The 21,349-nt window shown below is 45.6% G+C and overlaps 1 protein-coding gene across 1 annotated transcript in view; it reads left to right on the top strand.

The window, feature by feature from the left end:
- LOC311119778 (uncharacterized protein) overlaps window positions 1-20,948 on the top strand; it is a gene marked incomplete at its 3' end in the record, with an annotated part of 47,298 nt that extends 26,350 nt beyond the window's left edge. Inside the window, exons 6-10 of the mRNA XM_084194433.1 lie at window positions 141-894; window positions 8,571-8,641; window positions 12,082-12,297; window positions 12,371-12,531; window positions 20,823-20,948. Coding sequence (XP_084050559.1) covers window positions 141-894; window positions 8,571-8,641; window positions 12,082-12,297; window positions 12,371-12,531; window positions 20,823-20,948 — 1,328 coding nt within the window. The remainder of the gene's footprint in view (window positions 1-140; window positions 895-8,570; window positions 8,642-12,081; window positions 12,298-12,370; window positions 12,532-20,822) is intronic.
- Window positions 20,949-21,349: the final 401 nt, after the last annotated feature.

The following is a 21,349-nucleotide window of genomic DNA, read 5'->3' as shown; positions in this document are numbered from 1 at the left end:
TTAACGCCATCCATTTTCCTTCAAGGGAATATAGTTCACTCATAAATCAAGCTTAGTAATATACAAAATATGTACTGTCATCTCAAACAGCTGTTATTGAAATATGTGGTGATTTGTGTTCTGCTTGTGTCTCTTCTCAGGTGAGAAGGTGTTTGACTGGCTCTACAACTGCACTCCCAAGTGTAAACCCCAGAGTGATGCCACACCCACTAACATTACCCCCCACTCTGCTACCGTTACCCCCAGCAGGCAGCAGCACCAGGCCAGGGAGGCTCCAGAGAAACGCAGGAGGAGGAAAGCTCCAGTGAACTGGTGGGAGACCAACAACCCCCCAGAGAATGCTGGCCGCACCTTTTCCTTCCCTCAACAACCCCAGCCTAACCCAAAAACACCTTCACCCCATCAACCCCAGCCTAACCCAAAAACACGCAAGGTGGTGAGAAGTAAGTCCAAGCCCAGACCAGTCCGGACCAGGCCTGCTAAGTCCCTGCGACCTCCTCAGAACGCCTCCTCACCTCGACCTGGAGCAGGTCAGACCCTGGTGAAGAGGAAGGACCTCTCCACTCCCAAGACGGTCAAGCGCTCTCTGGCCACCTTTGGCGCCATCTTCTCCTCGGGCAGAGAAGCGCTCCCGGTGGCCACTGTCAGAAGCACGTTGCAGACTTCAGGGAGGAAAGCCCTATTCCCTGAAGAGCAGTCAGCCCAGAGTCCCAGCGTCAGCCTCAGCACTGGTCCAGCTAAGGACCCCTCCCAGGACCCAGCCAGTGACAGGAGCTCCAGCCTTGTGGATCTGAGTGCCAGTACTGTCTGCTATATAGAGCCTGTTGGAAAGCTGGGGAAAAAGACCAGACGCCAAGACTTCTCCCAAAGCAACAACCGACTCTCAGACAACACGTAAGTACACTCCTAAACACTGTTACTTCTGACTGTTGCTTCTCAACACTTACTTCTGTTTGTTGCTTCTCAAAACCTTTACATCTAAATGTTCCTTCTAAACACTGTTACTTCTGACTGTTGCTTCTCTTTTCAACACTGTTACTTCTGACTAGGCGATATATCAAATGAATTTGATTAATTAGAATGTGCGTTTTTGAGCGATATTCCAAATGCCTGCATCGCATGAATCATGGTTTAGTTTTTAGTTTTTATCAGCTTTTTCTCATTGTTTTTTTCTGGTCTCTTTTGCTCAGAGATCTGTATACTGACGAGATGCACGTCTCCTCCCTAACAATGGGAGTCGTCATCCAAGAGGTGGGAAGGCAGGCAAAAAGAATAGGTCCAAAATAAGCCCATATAAACACATTACCCTTATTTTTGGACAGATTCTAGCGCTTCGCCTCTTCCTCTATGGTTTACACACCAAGCCCCTCCCCCTGCCTCTCACGCCAACAAAGTTGTGATATCACATCTTCCTCTCTGACGAGCGGTTTCAACTCGCTATTTGCATTTTGAGGTTTGGTCCAACAGAATCGGTCATATGGACACAAACACATTGAGACATTTTACTATAATAGAGAAGTTACGTTTTTTAACGATACGCTTTTTATGTCTCAACTCCTCAAATTGCGCACAGAGCAGACACGACTAAAACCAGAGTATCAATGAACATTGATTCTGGAAAATTAATGCTCAGTTTGTCGCGCGCGGCATTGTGGTACCACGTACCGTTAGCAGCATTTTAGCCAAAGACTGTTATCCTAGCTGTCTAGTCTGTTTATAAATGTGCATAAGCATAAAACAATTATATAAGGAATTGGCAACTCGTTCTCATTCTGAGAAATAAGGTAGGCCACTTGATTTCAACATCTGAACAAAGTGGACAGGCTAGCATGCTGTTCAAACAGTTGGAGACAGACAGAAGGGTGTGGTCGTAACAATTCAACTGTTGAACCTTGTTAGCAAGCAAATACATCCAGGTAAAGATTAGCTGGCTATTCACTAGCACGTGGGCTTGAGAGATTGTTCTCTAGCCTCTAATGCCTGCTACAAGAAGTTAGTCATTATTAGTGAATGTGTTTATTCATGGTTCAAGTTACATTTGTAACAAAAAAGGGCATTTTCATAAACTGACTTGAAAGACAGAAAGCGGCACAGGTCCTAATCCAGGCACTTGTCATCTCCCGTCTGGATTACTGCAACTCGCTGTTGGCTGGCCTCCCTGCCTGTGCCATTAAACCCCTACAACTCATCCAGAATGCCGCAGCCCGTCTGGTGTTCAACCTTCCCATGTTCTCTCACGTCACCCCGCTCCTCCGCACACTCCACTGGCTTCCAGTTGAAGCTCGCATCTGCTACAAGACCATGGTGCTTGCCTACGGAGCTGTGAGGGGAACGGCACCTCCGTACCTTCAGGCTCTGATCAGTCCCTACACCCAAACGAGGGCACTGCGTTCATCCACCTCTGGCCTGCTGGCCCCCCTACCTCTGCGGAAGCACAGTTCCCGCTCAGCCCAGTCAAAGCTGTTCGCTGCTCTGGCACCCCAATGGTGGAACAAGCTCCCTCACGATGCCAGAACAGCGGAGTCACTCACCACCTTCCAGAGACACTTGAAACCCCACCTCTTTAAGGAATACCTGGGATAGGATAAATAAATCTTTATACTAAAGTTTTACACGCTTCAGCAGTCGGCGGTCCCGTTCTGTGAGCTTGTGTGGCCTACCACTTCATGGCTGAGCTGTTGTTGCTCCTAGACCTCTTCACAATAACAGCACTGACAGTTGACCGGGGCAGCTCTAGCAGGGCGAACTGACTTGTTGGAAAGGTGTCATCCTATGACGGTGCCACGTTGAAACTCGCTGAGCTCTTCATTAAGGACATTCTACTGCCAATGTTTGTCTATGGAGATTGCATGGCTGTGTGCTCGATTTAATACAACAAATTTACCAACTTTTTAGTTTTGTCCTCACTCATCTTTTTTCGTTAAACTTTTTCACCCCGGACGTTTATCCCGAGACAGAAGAGTCATTTTCCTGTGCGTTTTAGCTGCCAACTTTACGTTATTTTCCTTTTTTCCATCGCAACTTTTTTCCCTTATTCAACTTTTTCACTCCGGACGCTTTATCTGGACATGGTTCATCAACATCTTCAACAGCCGAAGCTAAGTAGTAACATTAACATGATGTCTTCAAATTGCAGTCGCTGTACTCATAATATACAGGAGAATTCTCGCCTTACGGCGAGAATAGCTGTGCTACAAGCCCAGCTTCAGACGCAATCGTTAGGCAAGAGTAATATCAGTGTAGGAAAGGAAGAAACAGCGTCTGTGCCACCAGTAAGTACAGACAGTAACGTTAGTATAAATCCCCCCGCACAGTCCCCGCAGCCGGACAACTTTCTCATGGCTTCTGGAGGGAAATACTGTTGGAATGCTCAACCGGTGTCGCTCATTCAGCCGACAGAAACCTTCAACCGGTTTTCCCCATTATGTAGCGAGTCGGAGTCTGAGTCTGAGTCTTCTCTAGTCTCTACTCCTCCCGTTACGGGGTCTGAGACTCCGAAGGCTCCCACCATTAGCTCTGACAAATTGAAAACCCTAGTCATTGGCGACTCCATTACCCGCAGTATTAGACTTAAAACGAATCACCCAGCGATCATACACTGTTTACCAGGGGGCAGGGCTACCGACGTTAAGGCTAATCTAAAGATGGTGCTGGCTAAAGCTAAAACTGGCGAGTGTAGAGAGTATAGAGATATTGTTATCCACGTCGGCACCAACGATGTTAGGATGAAACAGTCAGAGGTCACCAAGTGCAACATAGCTTCAGCGTGTAAATCAGCTAGAAAGATGTGTCGGCATCGAGTAATTGTCTCTGGCCCCCTCCCAGTTAGGGGAAGTGACGAGCTCTACAGCAGAGTCTCAGCACTCAATCGCTGGTTGAAAACTGTTTTCTGCCCCTCCCAAAAGATAACATTTGTGGATAATTGGCCCTCTTTCTGGGACTCACCCACAAACAGGATCAAGCCTGACCTGCTGAGGAGTGACGGACTCCATCCTAGCTGGAGGGGTGCTCTCCTCTTATCTACCAACATAGATAGGGCTCTAACTCCTCTAGCCCCACAGTGAAATAGGGTGCAGGCCAGGCAGCAGGCTGTTAGCCAACCTGCCAGCTTAGTGGAGTCTGCCAATAGCATAGTCAGTGTAGTCAGCTCAGCCATACCCATTGAGACTGTGTCTGTGCCTCGACCTAGGTTGGGCAAAACTAAACATGGTGGTGTTCACCCTAGCAATCTTATTAGGATAAAGACCTCCTCCATTCCTGCCATTATTGAAAGAGATCGTGATACCTCACATCTCAAAATAGGGTTACTTAATGTTAGATCCCTCACTTCAAAGGCAGTCATAGTCAATGAACTAATCACTGATCATAATCTTGATGTGATTGGCCTGACTGAAACATGGCTTAAGCCTGATGAATTTGCTGTGTTAAATGAGGCCTCACCTCCTGGTTACACTAGTGACCATATTCCCCGTGCATCCCGCAAAGGCGGAGGTGTTGCTAACATTTACGATAGCAAATTTCAATTTACAAAAAAAAAAGACGTTTTCATCTTTCGAGCTTCTAGTCATGAAATCTATGCAGCCTACTCAATCACTTTTTATAGCTACTGTTTACAGGCCTCCTGGGCCATATACAGCGTTCCTCTCTGAGTTTCCTGAATTCCTATCAGACCTTGTAGTCATAGCAGATCATATTCTAATTTTTGGTGATTTTAATATTCACATGGAGAAGTCCACAGACCCACTCCAAAAGTCTTTCGGAGCCATTATCGACTCAGTGGGTTTTGTCCAACATGTCTCTGGACCTACTCACTGCCACAGTCATACTCTGGACCTAGTTTTGTCCCATGGAATAAATGTTGTAGATCTTAATGTTTTTCCACAAAATCCTGGACTATCGGACCACCATTTTATTACGTTTGCAATCGCAACAAATAATCTGCTCAGACCCCAACCAAGGAGCATCAAAAGTCGTGCTATAAATTCTCAGACAACACAAAAATTCATTGATGCCCTTCCAGACTCCTTCTGCCTACCCAAGGACGTCAGAGGACAAAAATCAGTTAACCACTTAACTGAGGAACTCAATTTAACCTTGCGCAATACCCTAGATGCAGTTGCACCCCTAAAAACGAAAAACATTTGTCATAAGAAACTAGCTCCCTGGTATACAGAAAATACCCGAGCTTTGAAGCAAGCTTCCAGGAAATTGGAACGGAAATGGCGCCACACCAAACTGGAAGTCTTCCGACTAGCTTGGAAAGACAGTACCGTGCAGTACCGAAGAGCCCTCACTGCTGCTCGATCATCCTACTTTTCCAAATTAATCGAGGAAAATAAGAACAATCCAAAATTTCTTTTTGATACTGTTGCAAAGCTAACTAAAAAGCAGCATTCCCCAAGAGAGGATGGTTTTCACTTCAGCAGTGATAAATTCATGAACTTCTTTGAGGAAAAGATCATGACCATTAGAAAGCAAATTACGGACTCCTCTTTGAATCTGCGTATTCCTCCAGGGCTTAGCTGTCCTGGATCTGCACAGCTCTGCGAGGGCCTGGGATCGGGAGAGACACTTAAGTGTTTTAGTACTATATCTCTTGACACAATGATGAAAATAATCATGGCCTCTAAACCTTCAAGCTGCATACTGGATCCTATTCCTACTAAACTGCTGAAGGAGCTGCTTCCTGTGCTTGGCCCTCCTATGTTGAACATAATAAACAGCTCTCTATCCACCGGATGTGTACCAAACTCACTAAAAGTGGCAGTGATAAAGCCTCTCTTGAAAAAGCCAAACCTTGACCCGGAAAATATAAAAAACTATCGGCCTATATCGAATCTTCCATTCCTCTCAAAAATTTTAGAAAAAGCTGTTGCGCAGCAACTCACTGCCTTTCTGAAGACAAACAATGTATACGAAATGCTTCAGTCTGGTTTTAGACCCCATCATAGCACTGAGACTGCACTTGTGAAGGTGGTAAATGACCTTTTAATGGCGTCAGACCGAGGCTCTGCATCTGTCCTCGTGCTACTAGACCTTAGTGCTGCCTTTGACACCATCGATCACCACATTCTTTTGGAGAGACTGGAAACCCAAATTGGTCTACACGGACAAGTTCTGGCCTGGTTTAGATCCTACCTGTCGGAAAGATATCAGTTTGTCTCTGTGAATGGTCTGTCCTCCGACAAATCAACTGTACATTTCGGTGTTCCTCAAGGTTCCGTTTTAGGACCACTATTGTTTTCACTATATATTTTACCTCTTGGGGATGTTATTCGAAAACATAATGTTAACTTTCACACTGCTATGCGGATGACACACAGCTGTACATTTCAATGAAGCATGGTGAAGCCCCAAAATTGCCCTCGCTAGAAGCCTGTGTTTCAGACATAAGGAAGTGGATGGCTGAAAACTTTTTACTTTTAAACTCGGACAAAACAGAGATGCTTGTTCTAGGTCCCAAGAAACAAAGAGATCTTCTGTTAAATCTGACAATTCATCTTGATGGTTGTAAAGTCGTCTCAAATAAAACTGTGAAGGACCTAGGCGTTACTCTTGACCCTGATCTCTCTTTTGACGAACATATCAAGACTGTTTCAAGGACAGCTTTTTTCCATCTACGTAACATTGCAAAAATCAGAAATTTTCTGTCCAAAAATGATGCAGAAAAATTAATCCATGCATTTGTTACTTCTAGATTAGACTACTGCAATGCTCTATTTTCCGGCTACCCGGATAAAGCACTAAATAAACTTCAGTTAGTGCTAAATACGGCTGCTAGAATCCTGACTAGAACCAAGAAATTTGATCATATTACTCCAGTGCTAGCTTCCCTACACTGGCTTCCTGTTAAGGCAAGGGCTGATTTCAAGGTTTTACTGTTAACCTATAAAGCGTTACATGGGCTTGCTCCTACCTATCTTTCCGAGTTGGTCCTGCCGTACATACCAATACGTACGCTACGGTCACAAGACGCAGGCCTCCTAATTGTCCCTAGAATTTCTAAGCAAACAGCGGGAGGCAGGGCTTTCTCCTATAGATCTCCATTTTTATGGAACAGTCTGCCTACCCATGTGAGAGACGCAGACTCGGTCTCAACCTTTAAGTCTTTACTGAAGACTTATCTCTTCAGTAGGTCATATGATTGAGTGTAGTCTGGCCCAGGAGTGTGAAGGTGAACGGAAAGGCTGGAGCAACGAACAGCCCTTGCTGTCTCTGCCAGGCCGGTTCCCCTCTCCACTGGGGTTCTCTGCCTCTAACCCTGTTGCAGGGGCTGAGTCACTGGCTTGCTGGTGCTCTTTCATGCCGTCCCTGGGAGGGGTGCGTCACTTGAGTGGGTTGAGTTACTGACGTGATCTTCCTGTCTGGGTTGGCGCCCCCCCCTTGGTTTGTGCTGTGGTGGAGACCTCTGTGGGCTATACTCGGCCTTGTCTCAGGATTGTAAGTTGGTGGTTGGGGATATCCCTCTAGTGGTGCGGGGGCTGTGCTTTGGCGGAGTGGGTGGGGTTATATCCTTCCTGTTTGGCCCTGTCCGGGGGTTTCATCGGATAGGGCCACAGTGTCTCCGGACCGCTCCTGTCTCAGCCTCCAGTATTTATGCTGCAGTAGTTTATGTGTCGGGGGGCTGGGGTTAGTTGGTTATACCTGGAGTACTTCTCCTGTCTTATCCAGTGTCCTGTGTGAATTTAAGTATGCTCTCTCTAATTCTCTCGTTCTCTCTTTCTCTCTGAGAACCTGAGCCCTAGGACCATACGTCAGGACTACCGGGCATGATGACACCTTGCTGTCCCCAGTCCGCCTGGCCTTGCTGCTATTCCAGTTTCAACTGTTCTGCCTGCGGCTACGAAACCCCTACCTGTCCCAGACCTGCTGTTTTCAACTCTAAATGATCGGCTATGAAAAGCCAACTGAGAGACCTGAGCCCTAGGACCATACGTCGGGACTACCGGCCGTGGTGACTCCTTGCTGTCCCCAGTCCGCCTGGCCTTGCTGCTATTCCAGTTTAAACTGTTCTGCCTGCGGTTATGGAACCCCTACCTGTCCCAGACCTGCTGTTTTAAACTCTAATGATCGGCTATGAAAAGCCAACTGAGATTTATTCCTGATTATTATTTGACCATGCTTGTCACTTATGAACATTTTTGAACATCTTGGCATGGTTCTGTTATAATCTCCACCCGGCACAGCCAGAAGAGGACTGGCCACCCCTCATAGCCTGGTTCCTCTCTAGGTTTCTTCCTAGGTTTTGCCTTTCTAGGGAGTTTTTCCTAGCCACCGTGCTTCTACACCTGCATTACTAGCTGTTTGGGGTTTTAGGCTGGGTTTCTGTACAGCACTTCGAGATATTAGCTGATGTAAGAAGGGCTATATAAAATAAAATTGATAAAATTGATTGAATACACCTGTCAGCAACGGGTGAGGCTGAAATAGCAGAATCCACTAATTTGAAGGGGTTTCCACATACTGCTGTATATATAGGGTATTTCTTACTGTTGCTTCTCTTCTAAACAACGTTATGAGTGACTGTTGTCCAACGTGATGTCAGGAGATCCATTCCTTTTTGTCAACAGGTTAGAAAGTTTCGAAAGCGGACCGTCTTCCATGATTGAACTGGAGGATTGTGAAGAGCGTGAGGACATCTGTAAGTGCAGAGCATTGTACCTTACTGCTTCCTGTTTGCTTACTGCTTCCTGTTTGCTTTGACTTTTTTAATTAGATTGTTTTCATTTAAAGTGTGTTGGGATTTTAAATGCACTTTAAATAAAGTTTGATTTAATTTAACACATTTAAACTACAGTGCCTTCAGAAAGTATTCAAACCCCTTGACTTATTTTGTTGTGCTACAGCCTGAGTTAAAAATGGATCCAAATTAAATCTCCCCCATCTACACACAGTACCCCGTAATGACAAAGGGAAAACATATTTTTAGAAATGGTTGCTAATTTATTGACAATGAAATACTGAAATGTCTAATTCACATAAGTATTCACACCTCTGAGTCAATACTTTGTAGAAGTACCTTTGGCAGCGATTACAGCTGTGAGTCTTTCTGGGTAAGTCTCTAAGAGCATTCCACACCTGGATTGTACAACGTTTGCCCATTATTCTTTTCAAAATTCTTCAAGCTCTGTCAAGTTAGTTGTTGATCATTGCTAGACAGCCATTTTCAGGTCTTGCCATAGATTTAAGTAGATTTAAGTCAAAACTGTAACTAGGCCACTCAGGAACATTCACTGTCTTCTTGGTAAGCAACTCCAGTGTAGATTTGGCCTTGTGTTTTAGGTTATTGTCCTGTTGAAAGGTGAATTCACCTCCCAGTGTCTGGTGGAAAGCAGACTGAACCAGGTTTTCCTCTAGTTAATTACTTTACCAAATTTTTTGCAGTTTTACTTTAGTGCCTTATTGCAAACCGGATGCATGTTTTAGAATATTTGTATTCTGTACAGGCTTCCTTCTTTTCTTTTCACACTGTCATTTAGGTTAGTATTGTGGAGTAACTACAATGTTGTTGATCCATCCTCAGTTTTCTCCTATCACAGCCATTAAATAGTATTAAGATGGTCTGGTCCATTAAATAGTATTAAGATGGTCTGGTCCATTAAATAGTATTAAGATGGTCTGGTCCATTATAGTATTAAGATGGTCTGGTCTGGTCCATTTAAATAATATTAAGATGGTCTGGTCTGGTCCATTAAATAGTATTAAGATGGTCTGGTCTGGTCCATTAAATAGTATTAAGATGGTCTGGTCTGGTCCATTAAATAGTATTAAGATGGTCTGGTCTGGTCCATTAAATAGTATTAAGATGGTCTGGTCTGGTCAATTAAATAGTATTAAGATGGTCTGGTCAATTAAATAGTATTAAGATGGTCTGGTCCATTAAATAGTATTAAGATGGTCTGGTCTGGTCAATTAAATAGTATTAAGATGGTCTGGTCTGGTCAATTAAATAGTATTAAGATGGTCTGGTCAATTAAATAGTATTAAGATGGTCTGGTCTGGTCAATTAAATAGTATTAAGATGGTCTGGTCTGGTCAATTAAATAGTATTAAGATGGTCTGGTTTGGTCAATTAAATAGTATTAAGATGGTCTGGTCTGGTCAATTAAATAGTATTAAGATGGTCTGGTCTGGTCCATTCAACTCTAACTGTTTTAGTCACCATGGCCTCATGGTGAAATCCCTGACCGGTACAGAGATGAGGTAGTCATTCAAAAATCATGTTAACACTATTATTGCACACAGAGTGAGTCCACGCAACTTATGTGACTCGTTAAGCAAATTGTTACTCCTGAACTTATTTAGGCTTGCCATAACAAAGGGGTTGAATACTTATTGACTCAAGACATTTCAGCTTTTCATCTATTTGTAAAAAATTTTTAAACATAATTCCACTTTGACATTATGGGTTATTGTGTGTAGGCCAGTGACAAAAAAAATCTCTATTGAATCCATTTTAAAATCAGGCTGTAACAACTAAATGTGGAAAACGTCAAGGAGTGTGAATACTGTCTGAAGGAGTGTGAATACTGTCTGAAGGAGTGTGAATACTTTCTGAAGGAGTGTGAATACTTTCTGAAGGAGTGTGAATACTTTTTGAAGGAGTGTGAATACTTTCTGAAGGAGTGTGAATACTGTCTGAAGGAGTGTGAATACTGTCTGAAGGAGTGTGAATACTGTCTGAAGGAGTGTGAATACTGTCTGAAGGAGTGTGAATACTGTCTGAAGGAGTGTGAATACTGTCTGAAGGAGTGTGAATACTGTCTGAAGGAGTGTGAATACTGTCTGAAGGAGTGTGAATACTGTCTGAAGGAGTGTGAATACTGTCTGAAGGAGTGTGAATACTGTCTGAAGGAGTGTGAATACTGTCTGAAGGAGTGTGAATACTTTCTGAAGGAGTGTGAATACTTTCTGAAGTACTGTCTGAAGGAGTGTGAATACTTTCTGAAGGAGTGTGAATACTTTCTGAAGGAGTGTGAAAACTGTCTGAAGGAGTGTGAACTTTCTGAAGGAGTGTGAATACTTTCTGAAGGAGTGTGAATACTGTCTGAAGGAGTGTGAATACTGTCTGAAGGAGTGTGAATACTGTCTGAAGGAGTGTGAATACTGTCTGAAGGAGTGTGAATACTGTCTGAAGGAGTGTGAATACTGTCTGAAGGAGTGTGAATACTGTCTGAAGGAGTGTGAATACTTTCTGAAGGAGTGTGAATACTTTCTGAAGGAGTGTGAATACTGTCTGAAGTACTGTCTGAAGGAGTGTGAATACTTTCTGAAGGAGTGTGAATACTTTCTGAAGGAGTGTGAAAACTGTCTGAAGGAGTGTGAAAACTGTCTGAAGGAGTGTGAAAACTGTCTGAAGGAGTGTGAAAACTGTCTGAAGGAGTGTGAAAACTGTCTGAAGGAGTGTGAAAACTGTCTGAAGGAGTGTGAAAACTGTCTGAAGGAGTGTGAAAACTGTCTGAAGGAGTGTGAATACTGTCTGAAGGAGTGTGAATACTGTCTGAAGGAGTGTGAATACTGTCTGAAGGAGTGTGAATACTGTCTGAAGGAGTGTGAATACTGTCTGAAGGAGTGTGAATACTGTCTGAAGGAGTGTGAATACTTTATGAAGGAGTGTGAATACTTTATGAAGGAGTGTGAATACTGTCTGAAGGAGTGTGAAAACTGTCTGAAGGAGTGTGAAAACTGTCTGAAGGAGTGTGAAAACTGTCTGAAGGAGTGTGAAAACTGTCTGAAGGAGTGTGAAAACTGTCTGAAGGAGTGTGAAAACTGTCTGAAGGAGTGTGAAAACTGTCTGAAGGAGTGTGAAAACTGTCTGAAGGAGTGTGAATACTGTCTGAAGGAGTGTGAATACTGTCTGAAGGAGTGTGAATACTGTCTGAAGGAGTGTACTAACCCTTTCTGAAGGACTGTAGTTAGAAACATTGGACCGATCTGGTTCCAAGATGAATGTAGAGCCAACCCAGAAACGTTACAATCCTTTATTTATATAATACTATCTTGTTATTCCTCTGACCTCTAAACCTGACCTCTAAACCTGACCTCTAACCCTGACCTCTAACCCTGACCTCTCCATGACAGGGCTCCCGTCATCCAGAGTGGCGCCCCATCTGTCTGTCCATCCGTCTGTCCATCCGTCTGTCCATCCGTCTGTCCCTCCTGGTATCGTGCTGTCAGATCCTGAGGCTGTGACTGTGGCTGTTTGTGCTCCTCCTCTTAGAGCCATCACACTGCAGCTGGAGGACAAGGCCAACCTCGCCGACTGGCTGGCTCTGCTCTGGCCTGCCACCGGGAAACGTACGTACAAACAGACAGAGATGGGGCAATAGGTCAACAATAGTGTAATGTTGTGTTGTGTTGTTGTCGTCAGAGGGAGGCCAGATCAGCCCAGATCATTTCCAGTGGTTCTCGTACCGAGACAGAGCTCTGGGTTACAAGATGGACCTGCTGGCTGAAACCTTCTCTAATGGAAAGATCCTGCTGGGCTCCTACATGAAGAAACCTCTGCTGGTGGACCACAGCGCTACCACTGTGAGTAACCTTTAACCCCTAACCCTCTGCTGGTGGACCACAGCGCTACCACTGTGAGTAACCTTTAACCCCTAACCCTCTGCTGGTGGACCACAGCGCTACCACTGTGAGTAACCCTGACCTCTAACCTTTAGGTGCGCTACATGACCAAAAGTATGTGGACACCTGCTCGTCTAACATCTTATTCCTAAATCATGGGCATTAATATGGAGTTGGTCCCCCCTTTGCTGCTATAACAGCCTCCACTCTTCTGGGAAGGCTTTCCACTAGATGTTGGAACATTGCTGCGGGGACTTGCTTCCATTCAGCCACAAGAGCATTGGTGAGGTCGGGCACTGATGTTGGGCGATTAGGCCTGGCTTGCAGTCGGTGTTCCAATTCATCCCAAAGGTGTTCGATGGGGTTGAGGTCAGGGCTCTGTGCAGGCCAGTCAAGTTCTTCTACACCGATCTCGACAAACCTTTTCTGTATGGACCTCGCTTTGTGCACAGGGGCATTGTGATGCAGAAACAGGAAAGGGCCTTCCCCAAACTGATGCCACAAAGTTGGAAGCACAGAATCGTCTAGAATGTCATTGTATGCTGTAGCGTTAAGATTTCCCTTCACTGGAACTAAGGGGCCTAGCCTGAACCACGAAAAACAGCCCCAGACCATTATTCCTCCTCCACCAAACTTTACAGTTGGCACTGCATTCGGGCAGGTAGCGTTCTCCTGGCGTCCGCCAAACCCAGATTTGTCCGTCGGACAACCAGATGGTGAAATGTGATTCATCACTCCACAGAATGTGTTTCCACTGCTTCAGAGTCCAATGGTGGCGAGCTTTACACCACTCCAGCTGGCGCTTGGCATTGCGAATGGTGACCTTACGCTTGTGTGCGGCTGCTCGGCCATGGAAACCCATTTCATGAAGACTCCCGACGAACAGTTCTTGTTCTGACGTTGCTTCCGGAGGCAGTTTGGAACTCGGTAGTGAGTGTTGCAACTGAGGACAGACCATTTTTACGCGCTATGTGCTTCAGCACTCGTGTTCCCGTTCTGTGAGCTTGTGTGGCCTACCACCTTGCGGCTGAGCCGTTGTTGCTCCTAGACGTTTCCACTTCATAATAACAGCTCTTACAGTTGACCGGGGCAGCTCTAGCAGGGCAGAAATTTGACGAACTGACGTGTTGGAAAGGTGGCATCCTATGACGGTGCCACGTTGAAAGTCGCTGAGCTCTTCAGTAAGGCCATTCTACTGCCAATGGTTGTCTATGGAGATTGTGTGGCTGTGTGCTCGATTTTATACACCTGTCAGCAACAGGTGTGGCTGAAATAGCCGAATCCACTAATTTGAAGGGCTGTCAACATACACTATATATACAAAAGTATCTATCTGTACCCATTTCTGATGAGTGTGTCCACATACTGCTGTATATATAGTGTTTATCATATCAGAATGAGAATATCAGTTCAGAGTGTTGTCAGATACGTCATATCAGAATGAGTGTAGGGCTGGGCAATATATCGAATGAATGTTTTAGAGCGATGTTCCAAATGCCTATCACTCCACAGACACCAAGCCCCTCCTCCTTATCACTCCACAGACACCAAGCCCCTCCTCCTTAACACTCCACAGACACCAAGCCCCTCCTCCTTATCACTCCACAGACACCAAGCCCCTCCTCCTTAAAACTCCACAGACACCAAGCCCCTCCTCTTTAACACTCCACAGACACCAAGCCCCTCCTCTTTAACACTCCACAGACACCAAGCCCCTCCTCCTTAACACTCCACAGACACCAAGCCCCTCCTCCTTAACACTCCACAGACACCAAGCCCCTCCTCCTTAACACTCCACAGACACCAAGCCCCTCCTCCTTAACACTCCAGACACCAAGCCCCTCCTCTTTAACACTCCACAGACACCAAGCCCCTCCCCCGGCTCGTGTTAATATTTATAAAAACAATTCTCTCTGCATTGTTGGGAAGGGCCCGTAAGTAAGCATTTCACTGTAAATCTACACTTGTTGTTTACGAAAAATGTAACAAATAAAATTTGATTTGATTTGTTTAAACTCGCTATTTGCATTTGAGGTTTGGTCCAACAGAACCGGTCATATGGACACAGAAACACAGAGACATTATTTTACTGTAATAGAGGAGAAGTTAGCCTTTCTAACTATACCCTTTTTATGTCTCAACTTCCAACATGTAGAACAGAGCAGACTAAAACGAGAGTGTCAATGAACATGTGGTAAAGTAATGCTCAGTACAGCTAGCAGCAATCTAGCCACAGGCTGTCAGCTGTCTAGTCTGTGTGTTATGAATGTGCAATGAGCACAAAAATACGCATTTATATAAGGAATTGCCAACTTGTTGTTATTCTGAGAAATAAGCATCTTATCCAGGTAGGCTACTTGATTTCAATATCTTAAAGTGAACAGGTGTTCAAACAATTGGAGGCGGCCAGGAGGGTGTGTTCATAACAGTTCAACTGTTCTACCGTCTTAGCAAGCAAATAGATCCAAGTTGGCTTGCCTTTTAAATATAAAGATTAGCTGGCTAATCACTAACACGTGGGCTTGTGCTTGAGAGATTTGTTTATGAGGCCCGTGTTAATTTTCTATAATGACTGCTACAAGATGTTGGTCATTATTAGTGGATGTGCGTTGTGGATAGTTCTGATTCAATTTGTTACAAAAAGGGAATTTTCATAGACAGACATGAAAGCCAGAATAGTGATTATTGCAAAAAAAGGTTAAACTATTTTGATAAAATAATGTAATTATTAGTGTGGCTGTGGAAGGCTTATATTTAGGTATAATTTTGTGTTTTGACCTTTTTAATTGTGCAACAAAACTTATTCAGAGAACTTTTAAAATGTAGTGATATATCGTGAGTCGCCCATAAGTTTGAAATAGGGATGCACATTTCGGTAAATTTTGCTGCTGGCGAACCTACCCTCATTAACCGGACAACAAACTGATTTGCCTAACAGTATGCATGCATACAAGGAACGGAAATGTTTCATTAATTAACCTCTTATGGATCGGACCCTTTTTTTTCAATTTTCACCTAAAATGACATACCCAAATCTAACTGCCTGTAGCTCAGGACCTGAAGCAAGGCTATGCATATTCTTGATACGATTTGAAAGGAAACACTTTGAAGTTTGTAACTGTGAAATTAATGTAGGAGAATATAACACATTAGATCTGGTAAAAGATAATACAAACAAAAAATATGCATTTTTGTGTTTTTTGTTCCATCTTTGAAATGCAAGAGAAAGGCCACAATATAATATTGCAGTTTAGGCGCAATTTAGATTTTGGCCAACAGATGGCAGCAGTGTGTGACGTTTCGGATTGATCCAGTGAAGCATTGCAATACTGGACTATTATGTACTTGGAAATGTAATTGATACATTTCCAAGTACATAACTATAGAGAACATATATATATTTTGTATTACCATATCATTTTTGTAAGTTTACACACTCCCAGGAATGTCATACATGATGGATCATTAGCTTATACACTAACTTTCACACATCTAGATGGCCGGGCGGGGTGGGTGTGGAGCCAGAGACAGCAGGGGTTCAAACTGTAAAACCCAGTTCCTACATTTGAATATAAAAAATGATTTTATCAAACAAAACGATGCTACATTTTATCTTTGGGACCCTTAGGATGACAAATCAGAGCAAGATTACTGAATGTAAGTACATTATTTACCTTCAGAGGTGAATATATCAAACCAGTTGCCGTGATACGTTTTTTGTTGTTGTGCACTCTCCTCAGTATTTTTTCACTGAAATGGCTAATGTAAATTGGACAGTGCAGTTAGATTAACAATAATTTAAGCTTTCTGCCCATATAAGACATGTCTATGTCCTGGAAAGTTTGCTGTTACTTACAACAGTCATGCTAACCACATTAGCGCATGTTAGCTCAACCGTCCCGTATACGGGACACCGATCCCGTAGAGGTTAACAGCTTAATGGAAACATGCAACAATAGCAAGCCTATAGTCTTACAGTTAAAAGGCTATAGCCTATTATTGAACATGCAACTCATGTAATGAAGCAGCTAATAAAATTTAATTTTGCTGCCTCTCTAACCTGGTGGTCCCTGCACGCACGACCCACGTGGAGTTCCAGGTCTCAGGAAGCCTCTAGAACTGCTGTTCTGTGGCCAACAAGGCAGAGTTCATCTCAGTCTATGCTACCCTCCAGTCCCTCGACTTCTTGGCGCTGACGGAAACATGGATTACCACTGAAAACACTGCTACTCCTACTGCTCTCTCCTCGTCTGACCATGTGTTCTCGCATACCCCGAGAGCATCTGGTCAGCGGGGTGGTGGCACAGGAATCCTCATCTCTCCCAAGTGTACATTCTCTATTTTTCCCCTGACTCATCTGTCTATCTCCTCATTTGAATTCCATGCTGTCACAGTCACTAGCCCATTCAAGCTTAACATCCTTGTCATTTATCGCCCTCCAGGTTCCCTTGGAGAGTTCATCAATTAGCTTGACGCCTTGATAAGTTCCTTTCCTGAGGATGGCTCACCCCTCACAGTTCTGGGGGACTTCAACCTCCCTACGTCTACCTTTGACTCATTTCTCTCTGCCGCCTCCTTTCCACTCCTCTCCTCTTTTGACCTCACCCTCTCACCGCCCCCCCCCTACTCACAAGGCAGGCAATACGCTTGACCTCATCTTTACTAGATGCTGTTCTTCTACTAATCTCACTGCAACTCCCCTCCATGTCTCCGACCACTACTTTGTATCCTTTTCTCTCTCGCTCTCCTCCAACACTACTCACTCTGCCCCTACTCAGATGGTAATGCGCCGTCGCAACCTTCGCTCTCTCTCTCCCCCTCTACTCTCTCCTCTTCCATCCTATCATCTCTTCCCTCTGCCCCATCCTTCTCCCTCCAATTTCCTGATTCTGCCTCCTCAACCCTCCTCTCCTCCCTTTCTGCATCCTTTGACTCTCTATGTCCCCTATCCTCCCGGCCGGCTCGGTCCTCCCCTCCAGCTCCGTGGCTTGATGACTCATTGCGAGCTCACAGAACAGGGCTCCGGGCAGCTGAGTGGAAATGGAGGAAAACTAGACTCCCTGCGGACCTGGCATCTTTTCACTCCCTCCTCTCTACATTTTCTTCATCTGTTTCTGCTGCTAAAGCCACTTTCTACCACTCTAAATTCCAAGCATCTGCCTCTAACCCTAGGAAGCTCTTTGCCACCTTCTCCTCCCTGCTGAATCCTCCTCCTCCTCCCCCTCCCTCCTCCCTCTCTGTGGATGACTTCGTCAACCATTTTGAAAAGAAGGTTGACGACATCCGATCCTCGTTTGTTAAGTCTAATGACACTGCTGGTCCTGCTCACACTGCCCTACCCTATGCTTTGACTTCTTTCTCCCCTCTCTCTCCAGATAAAATCTTGCAACTTGTGACGGCCGGCCGCCCAAAAACCTGCCCGCTTGACCCTATCCCCTCCTCTCTTCTCCAGACCATCTCCGGTGACCTTCTCCCTTACCTCACCTCGCTGATCAACTCATCCTTGACCGCTGGCTATGTCCCTTCCGTCTTCAAGAGAGCGAGAGTTGCACCCCTTCTCAAAAAACCAACACTCGATCCCTCTGATGTCAACAACTACACACCAGTATCCCTTCTTTCTTTTCTCTCCAAAACTCTTGAGCGTGCCGTCTTTAGCCAACTCTCTTGCTATCTCTCTCAGAATGACCTTCTTGATCCAAACCAGTCAGGTTTCAAGACTGGTCATTCAACTGAGACTGCTCTTCTCTGTGTCACAGAGGCTGTCCGCACTGCTAAAGCTAACTCTCTCTCCTCTGCTCTTATCCTTCTAGACCTATCCGCTGCCTTTGATACTGTGAACCATCAGATCCTCCTCTCCACCCTCTCCGAGCTGGGCATCTCCGGCGCGGCTCACTCTTGGATTGCGTCCTACCTGACCGGTCGCTCCTTCCAAGTGGCGTGGCGAGAATCTGTCTCCGCACCACGTGCTCTCACCACTGGTGTCCCCCAGGGCTCAGTTCTAGGCCCTCTCCTATTCTCGCTATACACCAAGTCACTTGGCTCTGTCATATCCTCACATGGCCTCTCCTATCATTGCTACTCAGACGACACACAACTAATCTTCTCCTTTCCCCCTTCTGATAACCAGGTGGCGAATCGCATCTCTGCATGTCTGGCAGACATATCAGTATGGATGACGGATCACCACCTCAAGCTGAACCTTGGCAAGACGGAGCTGCTCTTCCTCCCGGGGAAGGACTGCCCGTTCCATGATCTCGCCATCACGGTTGACAACTCCGTTGTGTCCTCCTCCCAGAGTGCGAAGAGCCTTGGCGTGACCCTGGACAACACCCTGTCGTTCTCCGCTAATATCAAGGCGGTGACCCGATCTTGTAGGTTCATGCTCTACAACATTCGGAGAGTACGACCCTGCCTTACACAGGAAGCGGCACAGGTCCTAATCCAGGCACTTGTCATCTCCCGTCTGGATTACTGCAACTCGCTGTTGGCTGGGCTCCCTGCCTGTGCCATTAAACCCCTACAACTTATCCAGAACGCTGCAGCCCGTCTGGTGTTCAACCTTCCCAAGTTCTCTCACGTCACCCCGCTCCTCCGCACACTCCACTGGCTTCCAGTTGAAGCTCGCATCTGCTACAAGACCATGGTGCTTGCCTACGGAGCTGTGAGGGGAACGGCACCTCCGTACCTTCAGGCTCTGATCAGTCCCTACACCCAAACGAGGGCATTGCGTTCATCCACCTCTGGCCTGCTGGCTCCCCTTCCTCTGCGGAAGCACAGTTCCCGCTCAGCCCAGGCAAAACTGTTCGCTGCTCTGGCACCCCAATGGTGGAACAAGCTCCTTCACAACGCCAGGACAGCGGAGTCACTGACCACCTTCCGGAGACACTTGAAACCCTACCTATTTAAGGAATACCTGGGATAGGATAAAGTAATCCTTCTACCCCTCTTTACCCCCCCCCCAAAAAAAAAAAAAAAAAAAAACATTGTAAAGTGGTTATCCCACTGGCTATAAGGTGAATGCACCATTTTGTAAGTCGCTTTGGATGAGGGAGGGAGGGAGGGAGGGAGGGAGGGAGGGAGGGAGGGAGGGAGGGAGGGAGGGAGGGATTCCATATTCAATATAGAGGGCTGATATTTTTATTTTTCAGGTTTGGCTTTTTCAGGAGAGGCTTTATTACTGCCACTTTTAGTGAGTTTGGTTCACATCCAGAGGATAGGGAGACATTTATTATGTTCAACATAGGAGGACCAAGCACAGGAAGTAGCTCTTTCAGTAGTTTAGTTGGAATAGGGTCCTGTAGGCAGTTCTGTGCAGACTCAGGACAACAGCGTTTTGCAGAAATACGCATATTAAAGTCCACAATTTGTTTTCTAATGATCATGATCTTTTCTTGGAAGAAGTTCTTAAATTCATCACTGCTAGGCCGTCCTCCCTTTTTTAAATTTTTTTTTATTCTGCTCAATAAGATTGGATCAGTAGGCTGATCGAATAGCAGGCTGTGATGGATCAGTAGGCTGATCGAATAGCAGGCTGTGATGGATCAGTAGGCTGATCGAATAGCAGGCTGTGATGGATCAGTAGGCTGATCGAATAGCAGGCTGTGATGGATCAGTAGGTTGATCGAACAGCAGGCTGTGATGGATCAGTAGGCTGATCGAACAGCAGGCTGTGATGGATCAGTAGGCTGATCGAATAGCAGGCTGTGATGGATCAGTAGGCTGATCGAATAGCAGGCTGTGATGGATCAGTAGGTTGATCGAACAGCAGGCTGTTGTTCCAGAGTATATAACCTCCTAACCATCTGTGTGGTGTTGTTCCAGGTGTATAACCTCCTAACCATCTGTGTGCTGTTGTTCCAGAGTATATAACCTCCTAACCATCTGTGTGGTGTTGTTCCAGGTGTATAACCTCCTAACCATCTGTGTGGTGTTGTTCCAGGTGTATAACCTCCTAACCATCTGTGTGGTGTTGTTCCAGGTGTATAACCTCCTAACCATCTGTGTGTTGTTGTTCCAGGTGTATAACCTCCTAACCATCTGTGTGGTGTTGTTCCAGGTGTATAACCTCCTAACCATCTGTGTGTTGTTGTTCCAGGTGTATAACCTCCTAACCATCTGTGTGGTGTTGTTCCAGAGTATATAACCTCCTAACCATCTGTGTGGTGTTGTTCCAGGTGTATAACCTCCTAACCATCTGTGTGGTGTTGTTCCAGGTGTATAACTTCCTAACCATCTGTGTGGTGTTGTTCCAGGTGTATAACCTCCTAACCAGCTCAGTGACTGTGACGATCAACGGCAAAGAGAACCATTATAACCCAGGACAGACCTTCATGGTCCCATGTGGTGAGTTAGAACCCAGGACAGGCCATGCCTTCTGACCCCCTCCCTGTGTTGTCCAACAGGCCATGCCTTCTGACCCCCTCCCTGTGTTGTCCAACAGGCCATGCCTTCTGACCCCCTCCCTGTGTTGTCCAACAGGCCATGCCTTCTGACCCCCTCCCTGTGTTGTCCAACAGGCCATGCCTTCTGACCCCCTCCCTGTGTTGTCCAACAGGCCATGCCTTCTGACCCCCTCCCTGTGTTGTCCAACAGGCCATGCCATCTGACCCCCTCCCTGTGTTGTCCAACAGGCCATGCCTTCTGACCCCCTCCCTGTGTTGTCCAACAGGCCATGCCTTCTGACCCCCTCCCTGTGTTGTCCAACAGGCCATGCCTTCTGACCCCCTCCCTGTGTTGTCCAACAGGCCATGCCTTCTGACCCCCTCCCTGTGTTGTCCAA

The sequence above is a fragment of the Coregonus lavaretus genome (genome assembly GCF_964263955.1).
Source record: "Coregonus lavaretus genome assembly, contig: HAP1_SCAFFOLD_991, whole genome shotgun sequence".
Taxonomy (NCBI): Eukaryota; Metazoa; Chordata; class Actinopteri; order Salmoniformes; family Salmonidae; genus Coregonus; species Coregonus lavaretus.
Note: the sequence above shows the minus strand (reverse complement) of the source record. Positions and strands in the feature narration are given on the sequence as shown.